This window comes from Prinia subflava, chromosome 24, assembly GCF_021018805.1.
Source record: "Prinia subflava isolate CZ2003 ecotype Zambia chromosome 24, Cam_Psub_1.2, whole genome shotgun sequence".
Classification (NCBI taxonomy): Eukaryota; Metazoa; Chordata; class Aves; order Passeriformes; family Cisticolidae; genus Prinia; species Prinia subflava.
In genome coordinates this window covers 4,932,450-4,941,517 of record NC_086270.1, presented here as the reverse complement: position 1 = coordinate 4,941,517, position 9,068 = coordinate 4,932,450, and the positions used below count along the sequence as shown (strand labels likewise).

The following is a 9,068-nucleotide window of genomic DNA, read 5'->3' as shown; positions in this document are numbered from 1 at the left end:
TCCCAGGCGTGGGTTGAGCCAGCTGCCCTGCTCAGCCCTGCTGGCTTCATCCAGCTCCCTTGGATAGCTGGGACGGGCAGGAGTATCCTTCATGGGCTTTGTGAACCTTTGAGGGGTTCACTGCGCAGTCAGGGCAGTCCTGTGTAGCCTGGACAAAACAGCTGCATCAGCTCCCGGTGCCTCAGCCTCCCCCTGCACCTCCAGAGCTTTCCTCTTGAGCACCTGAGCTGACCTGGAGCCCAGCTCTCTGCCCAGCCCTGCCCTCCAGCTGGTGTCCCTCCCCTGAGCACGTCCCCAGCACATCCTGGCAGAGTGGGGCGCGAGGAGAGCTGGCAGAGTGGCAGTCCCAGCACCTCTGTGGCCCTGGGGCACTGCCAGCACCTCGTGTGCAGCTGCTCCTGGCTCAGGACCCTGCAGCTGCTCCCCTGTTTCCTGCCAAAGCCCAGGGCAGGACTCGGGGTGGGACATGTGCAGGGCAGGACTTGGGGTGGGACATGTGCAGGGCAGGACTCGGGGTGGGACATGTGCAGGGCAGGCCATCCTTGCAGCCACGTGGAAATCAGGCACAGCCTGAGAGCCCTGCTGGGGACTGTGTCTGCCTGCTGGCTTGGACATTTGCAGGGTGGCTCGTGCCTGGGAAGGCATTTCCAAAGGGCAGGACACCAGGGCTCCACCAGCAGCCAGGATTCCTAAATTGGCATTACAGGCTGGTTGTGTCCTGGGTATCCAGGCTGAGGTACTGGTGGGGTGGAAATCACAGAATCACAGAATCACAGAGCCACAGAATCACAGAATTACAGAACCACAGAATCACACAATCACACAATCACACAATCACACAATCACACAGTCACACAGTCACACAGTCACACAGTCACAGAATGATTTGGGTTGGAAGGCCCTAAAGACAATGCAGTTATCCTGCCACAGGCAGGGACGCTTTCCTCTAAAGCAGATTGCTCCAAGCCCTGCTGCAGGAGAGCAGCCCCTCTTTGGAAGGGTGTCCCTGAGCCAGGCTGCATTCCCACCACAGCTCAGACCAGAACAGCCTCTGACCTCTCCTGCCCAAGCTCTTGGCACAAATCAAATCCCACCCTCGCAACAGGCTGCCAGCCAGGCCTGCACAAGGGCTGTGGGTGCAGGGGCTGCGGGCTCCTGGGGACGTGGTGGCATTCAGAGATGGCACTGGGAGAAGGTCAGTGCGTGCAGAGCGGGCACAGGCTGTCAGCACTCCGCTCTGCTGAGCCTCTGCAAGGAGGACAGCACGGGATGCAGAAACGGGAGCTGTCTGCAGATGCCTGGCACGGGGGGGTGGCAGTGCAGGGAGAGGACCAGGAGATCACCCTGGAGTGGGGAAGAGAAACAGGACATCATCCTGGAGTGGGGAGAAGAACCAGGAGATCACCCTGGAGTGGGGAGGAGAACAAGAAGATCATCCTGGAGTTTGGCTCTGGTGCAGGGTGCCTGGGGATTTCTGGGGGCCTGAGGGGAAAGGGGAGCTTGGCCTGATATTTCAGAAGGGGAAACAGGGTGGTGTGGGTAATCTCAGTTCTGTCAGGCTGACATTGACCCCAGAGAAAACAGTGGAATGGCTGATACTGAAGGCAAGGAATAAAGAACCCAAAAGGGTGATATAATTAACGCAAATCAACAGGGATTTATGGAAAACAGATCCTGTTAAACCAACTTGACAGCTTTCTTCCTGTAGGGTTTTATTCCTTTTTTCTTTTTTTTTTTTTTCTTGTTTTTTTTTTTTTTTTTTGTTTAAAAACAGGATTACAAGTTTCTTCAGCAAGGTGAGGTTCACTGAGGACATGGGAACAGCAGCAGATCACCTCCACACTTCTAAAAAACAGAGGGAAACCCAACCTGCCATGTGGTGTGGGTGGTTTAGGATCACATTTGGGAGCTCATGAGTGGGCACAGACTGGCCCTGCAGGGGATTCTGCCCCTGGTCAGCCCCACCAGTGCTGGGGAGGACACACTGGGCTGTGTCCCAGCAGCTCACTGGGAGCAGGGACGTTCTGCTGGGACATCGCTGGTGCTGCTGGAGGAGCTGTGATTTGCAGAGAGGGGAGCACCAGGCATCACATCACCATGGAAAGGGCTGATAATGCTGCTGGAGAGAGTCCAGAGGAGCCCCTGGAGCTGCTGCAGGGCTGGAGCCCCTCTGGAGCCAGGATGGGAGAGCTGGGGGTGCTCCCCTGGAGAGGAGAAGGCTCCAGGGAGAGCTCAGAGCCCCTGGCAGGGCCTGAAGGGGCTCCAGGAGAGCTGCAGAGGGACTGGGGACAAGGGCTGCAGGGACAGGACACAGGGAATGGCTTCCAGTGCCCGAGGGCAGGGCTGGCTGGGAGATTGGGCAGGAATTGTTCCCTGGCAGGGTGGGCAGGGGCTGGGCTGGAATTGCCAGAGCAGCTGTGGCTGCCCCTGGATCCCTGGCAGTGCCCAAGGCCAGGCTGGAATCATTGAAGGGGTTTAAATGATGTGCAGATGTGACACTTGCATCTGACACTTGGGGACATGAATTCGTGCTGAGTTTGGAAATGCTGGGGGAATGGTTGGACTTACTGGTCTTAAGAGGACTTTTCTTAATCATTCTGTGGTTCTATGACCTCCACAGCCCAAGCACCTCCAAGCTGTGGGTGCAAGCTCAGTTTTCACCAAACATCTCCCATTCTCACATCTCCCCCTTGGTAACTCTCCGCAGGTTTTTCCTTTCTCAGCTTCCCTGGGGACACCATCCCCCCTCTCAGACACACAAGCACTGACGGCAGCAGCAGCCCCACCTTGTAATATTTAAAACAATTTTATTCATGAAAATATGCTGTACAATGCACTATACACAGTTCTTTACATTGCCACATACACAAACTCTAATAGCACAACCAAGAAAGTTACCATTGCCTACGATAGATGTGTGTGAGAGATGACGCCTCCGAGACCCTCCCCCCCAGCCTGTACAGTTATAAATACGAGGGAAACGGACCCAAAACCGCCAGGGGAAGCAAGGCAGGGGGGCCCTTGGGTGTCCCCCCACACCGGCTCCAGGCAGGGCAGGGTGGGAGCAGGGTGGGAGCTCCTGGTGCCCAGAGGGGCACGGCGGGGGCGGGGAACGGAGGGGGTGATGAGGAGGGGAGGATGAAGCTGAGCGAGGCAGGACAATGAGGTGGCCTCACCGGTTCCACAATGAAACCTGGATTCTCAGCAAGCCCGGACAGCGACATCGAGCCCTGGTGTCCCCTTCCCTGGGGGGCAGGGAGGGACACAGCCATGCCAGCCACCCCCAGGCGCCTCCTGCCCCACAGGCACAGCCCCAACGCCCCCATCCCGCCACGGCCCCACACCCACGGGTGCTCCGGCCGGCCCGTGCCCCCCGCCCCGTGCCCCATCCGTGCCGCCCCCCGCCGCCCCTCGCCCCACACGAGCACTGAACACACGACGTTACCAACACCACTGCACCGCACACACGACAAGCCCACGGTCACGAACCACGACGACAGCTCGGCGAGGGGCCGTGCCCACGCGGCGGGGCGGGGGCAGCAGGGCGGCACCAGGGGACACCTTCCTCCTCCTCCTCCTCCTCCTCCTGCTGCTGCCACCACCACCGGGGCGCCACGGTGACAGCTGGCCCCGTGTCTGTGACACCCAAGGGGGCTCGGGGACACTCCTGCCTGGGAGAACCCCATCTCCAAATGCCTGATGCATGCTGGTGCTGCTGGATCTGTGCCTGGAGATCAGATGCCCCTTCCCTTTGTCCCGTTCCTGGGGGGCACAGGGCCCCCATTTTCCCCCAGGGCAGCCAGAGCTGCCCTCCTGCCTCTGGGTCCCTCACACCCACGTGCTGAGCTGGGGGGTCGGGGGTTAAATAGCCATTTGCAATCATTTCCCAAGGATTTGAAAGATGCCAGAAACGAGAGGTGGTGTGTAAAAGGAATGCAGTAATGATCCTGACCAAAGAATAATCCTTTTTAAAAAAGCATCCAAGAAAGATTATATATAATAGAATATATTAAATTCTGTACATGATCAAATAATGTAAACATAATTAATTAACTTGTAAGAATGTCTTTAGAGACCGTGCCTGCCATGTGCCCTGGGTGAAGGTGAGCGGTGGCACATGGGGCTCCTCTGTCACACCCTGCCACAACCGTCAGGGGTCTGGAGAGGAGCAGGAGGTGCCACCTGCCCTGCCCTGACTGGGGGCAGCCACGCTGTCCCTGTGGCTGGCTGGGACCCAGCGCCTGCTCCGTGGCAGAGGAGCTGGTGCTGGGGCAAGAAGGGAAGAGCTGGGCTGGGAAAACGTGCTGGTTCAGTGCACTGGCCATGCTGCAAGCCAGGGCCTGGGGGTCAGAGAGAGAGCCTGTGGTGCCCAGGAGGAAGAATGGCTGAGCAGAGACACCACGGCACAGAGCATCAGCTCCCACCACCTCCTGCCAGCCCCTCCATCCTCTCCAGACCAGTTGCTCCTGCTGGCCACCAAAGCCCTGCTGCTCCTGGCAGCTGTGCAGGATAGCTGGGATATCCCTGGTCCACTCCTGCCCCACAGAGCAGTGGGGTCAGTTCGGGGTCCTGACCCACAGCAGCACCACGTGTGAATCATGGTCCCCATTCTCATGGAGCCCCAGCCCCTGGCAGGTGGGTGCACCCCTCTTGCTGACAGCTCCTGGATCAGCTCTCCTGGCACCCCAGGGGTGGGCGGTGACCCCCCAGGAGCCCCACAGTCCTGGCTGAGGGCCCTGTGGCACCTCCCTGAGCAATGTGGGACACCCAAGCTTGAAGCAGGATGGACCCCACGCTGCCTGGCCACCACATCCCTCCCCTCCTCACACACACAGCCCCTCCTCGAGGATGACCCACATCACAGCCCCCAGCTTTCACCCATCATCCAACACCCCCCCCATGGCCACGCCAAGATGAGCCACGTGATGGGACACAGCCACCTGTGCTGCCCATGGCCTCCCTATCCTCTCCCTAAGCTCGACCCTTTCTTCCTTCCAATGCAAAAACTCAATGGCAAAAGAGTGCATGAAATCAAATAAATACGCCCCCCTCCCCGCCCCTGCGAGCTGCCCCCGAGCCTCCAGCTCAGGGGACCCTCACTCCCAGCAAGACCCCCCTGGAGCATGCCCAGCCTGCTCCAGGCAGGGCTGCAGCCTTCCCCTGGCACCCTCAGGCCGCAGGGGCTGCCGAGGTGCTGCTCCCAGGGCTGCTGCCTGCACACCATCACCACCCCCTTCCCACTGCTCAGTAAGAAAACCTGCCTGGAGCCACACGAGAACACCTGCAGCGGAGGGGCCTGGGGGTGTGGGCTCGGCAGAGCTCTGATCTCCACCAGGACTGAGGGGTCACGAGCCCCCCCTGGGGTCCCTGGGGTCCCCACTCCTGACACTTCTACCCAGAGGACTCATTTCCCAAGGTGGCTCAGAGAAGAGCCCCTTCCCAGGGGGACGCCCACGCAGGGGGAGTCCCACACCACCAGCCGTCACCACTCTGTCACCCAGCCCAAGGGCAAATCAAACTGGCACCATTGCTGTGGGGCACTGGGACTGTCTGCAAAGGCTTTCCCTGCCTGCTACCCCCTGGATCTGCCTGGCTCCAGCTGCCTCTCCCACCCACATGCCCTGTGTCCTCCAGAGGATGCTGGCAGGACCTGCAGACCGGGCACACGTGGGGGCTGGGGGGGTCCTCCCCCATCTCAGGATTTGACCCTCTGGTTCGTGTTTCACGTTCGACCTCAAGCTCGGACTGATGGCTCTCGCCCATCTTAACAAACAAAGGCAGAAGAGAAAGGAAAAAAAAAAGTTAGTCTGAATGTTCCCCTCGTGGCTTGCCGGCGGCGAGGCCGCGCCGGGGCAGGCGTCACCCGGGCACCCAGCTCTGGTTCGTGGGCTGCGGCCCCCCGGGCAGCGCGGGCACGTTGAGCCCGTTCTGCGGCGGCAGGGCCGAGTCGAAGTTGAAGTCCATCTCGTCGCTGTCCATAAAGTCATTCAGGATGATCGACTCCACGTCGCACTCCAGGCTCCCGTTGAACATGTCCAGGTCCAGGTCTGCTGGGAACCTGTCTTGGCCCAACACGGGGGGGTGGACGGCCCCCGGGTAGGGGCCCTGCAGCGAATCCAGCAAGCTCATGTGTGCCCCTTGGTTATTGGCGTAGGAATGCAGGTGCCCGTGGTGGTGCGGCACGGCCGCCATGCTGCACGAGTCACTGGGCAGGCTCATAAGGCTGACAGGATTGGCTAAGGCACTGGTGTTGACCGCGGGGTGGTGAGCGGCTGGTGATGGGTGGTACAACGCGCCGCTCTTCACGAGAGAGCCCGGGTGGGGCGGGTAGGAGGACAAGCCCTGCTCCCCGCCCCCGCACAGCAGCGGGTTGTGTCTGTGGCCGCGGGCCGGCACCATGGGGCCGGCCGGCGGCAGGGGCAGGTCCCCCGGGACCATGCTCTCCTTGTGCGCGTAGGAGATGGAGGAGAGCAGGTCCTGCAGAGAGGCGTTCCTGTAGGAGCTGACGGGCGAGAAGGTGGCCTGCTTGTTCTCCTGGATGGTCTGCATGGGCAGGCGGCGCATCAGGCTCATGGCCGGCTGGCTGTAGATGGTCCCGCAGTAGGTGTTGGAGGCGGCGCCCATGCTGGAGCACTTGGAGTTGAAGGTGAAACTGGAGCTGCGCTGCCGCAGGGCGGCCGGGGGGAGCTGCTGGGAGGGGCTCATGCTGTAGCCGTCCTGCAGGTCCTCCAGCATGCTCTCCCCCAGGCTCTCGTTCAGGCTGATGGTGCCGGTCAGGTCGGTCAGCCGGGGCAGCTCCACGGAGCAGCGGGCGCTGAGGGAAGGAGACATGGTGCTGGAGGGGCTGGGGTACATCAGCGGGGACGAGGGGGTGCCGTCGTCCTCCTCCAGCTCGTCCGGCTCGTGGTTGGCCATGATGGGCGAGAGGCGCCCGCTCAGCGTGCTGGCCGTGGAGCTGGCCCGCGTCCGGAAGTCCGCCCAGGCGTCGTACTCGTCGCTGGCGTGGGACGCGGGGCTCTCCGACCACTTGGCTTGCTGGGAGGATGGGCTGTCCTCCCCGCGCTCCTGCGTCACCTGCAGCTGCTTCTTCTTGCTGGCCTTGCCCTTGATGCGCAGGAACTTGCTGTTGTTGTCCATGGACACCGCCCGCCGCCGCGGCGTCTTGCCCGTCTTGCCGCCCTCGGGGTTCAGCATCCACCAGGAGCTCTTGCCGGTGCCCTCGTTCTGCACGCGGATGAAGCGGGTGTGCAGGGACAGGTTGTGCCGGATGGAGTTCTGCGGGGGACAGCAAGCACAGGGGGAGGGTCAGCAGCAGGGACAGAACCCCCGAAGGAAAGGGGCGCCCACGGGGCTGGGGGGGTACGTGGGGCACGGTGGGCTCCATCCCCTGGGATGTCTGAGCAGGAGGGTTTGGGGCTGGGAGAGCTCAGCTGGCAGGTCCCTCCCACATCCCTGGGTCACGGCCCTTTTCTGTTATGGCAGGGACAGGGAGTCTTTTAGCACGTGTCCCAGGGACCTGCAGCAGCCAGGGGACCTTCCTGCCCTGGCAGGAGCCTGCAGAGGGACAAGGGGAAAAGGCAACAAATGCGGTGACAGAGGCAGGACCACGCACAGGCCCAGGGCTTCATCTCTCCAAACCCACCACGTCCCACAGGGTGCTCCCAGCACAGGCAGCTCCTCCGTGGAGATGCCAGCCTGCCCCCAGCAGCTCCACAGGAGGAGGGAATCCCTTTGGGCACCCACCCTTTGGAGTGCTCCAAGCCCCTTCCCGAACCAGTGTGGGATTCTCTGCCAGCTGCCTCTCCCTGCTGACACGCTGCTCATGGGATGCCACCCCAGCTCCCTGTGCCTCAGTTTCCCCAGAGGAAAAAGGCAAGATGTAGAGCCCAGGGACCCCTCCCCCAGCTCTGCCCAAAGGCTCAGGGCTGGCCCGGGGCTGCTGCACCTCCCCAGCCCCTTCCCAGCTGCAGAAGGGGCAGAAGGACGAGGAGGGGGAGGAACCCACGGTACAGGGGAGAAAGTTTGGTGCTGTTGTGGTGTACAGTGGAATACTAATGAAGAGGCAAGTGAGCTCCAGCCTCATCTATCATATTATGTAATGGCTTACTTCTCTGCACTTCATTTATTTGGAGATTGCTCCCAGGCTGGCTCCTCGCCAGCAGCCACCAAATCCAAGTCTACAGAAATCAATCTCGCACTGACTGATTAAGCCGTGTTTAGAACTAATTGCTCCTTCGTGTGTGGGGAGAATAAATTACGGGCTTTAATTTCACATCTTTAAAATGCAACTGCAGGTATGGGCCAGCCATTAACCCCTTCCTGCACGGCTGGGGAGGGGGCCCAGGGGCTGGTTGGGACACAGCTGCCCAACCAATGCTCACCACCTGCAAGCAGAGCAAGTCAAGCCCTGGCCAGCCTTCCTGGCAGGGAGAGTCCCCCTGACCTTCCAGCACCTCTCCTTAAGCCACAGGGTGATCCAAACTCCCATCCACCACACAGCCACCCTTCAAGCAGCAGGGACAGAAGCACAGCACGTGGTTGTCACCACCCTAGGAGGGCCAAGGCCACCAGCCAGCTCATCCCCACAGAGAGTGGGGAGCTGCGGATGCCACAGCTGGGCTTGCTGGAGTGATGCCCAGTCCCTGCTGGGCCCCTGGCAGGGGTGGGGACCCCCCATGGCCACAGTCCCTCCCTGCCAGCACTGCCAGCTCTGCTCAGCACAGGGGGCAGGGGATGCTGCAGCCTGCGCAGCAGGGATGGAGCTGCCATGCAGAGCACGGGGAGAGGGGATGGGCTTCGGGGACGGCACAGCTGGATGGGGGTGACATTCAGCATCCTCTGCTGCAGCCCCCTCCCATCCCAGAGGGAGCACAGGGCACCCTGCACCCCCCGAGGCACGGGGACAGGGTTGGCAGGGTCAGGCTGCCCGAGGGAGAGAAGGGGAAGCTGCCGCTTCTCCCTCAGCCGAGCTTCATTAAGAGCCACAAGACAGCAGCAATTAAGTGCAAGGTGCAGCACACGCGGCTCTCTCCTCATTAGCACCCCGACATGCTCGGCTGGCCGCGGCT

The 9,068-nt window shown here is 61.2% G+C and overlaps 1 protein-coding gene across 1 annotated transcript in view; it reads right to left on the bottom strand.

The window, feature by feature from the left end:
• Nucleotides 1–2,787: 2,787 nt before the first annotated feature.
• The window catches only part of FOXO6 (forkhead box O6), a 35,798-nt gene continuing 29,517 nt past the window's right edge, over nucleotides 2,788–9,068 (bottom strand). The window contains exon 2 of the mRNA XM_063419191.1: nucleotides 2,788–7,275. Within this exon, the coding sequence (XP_063275261.1) occupies nucleotides 5,860–7,275 (1,416 nt within the window). The 3' untranslated portion in view covers nucleotides 2,788–5,859. The remainder of the gene's footprint in view (nucleotides 7,276–9,068) is intronic.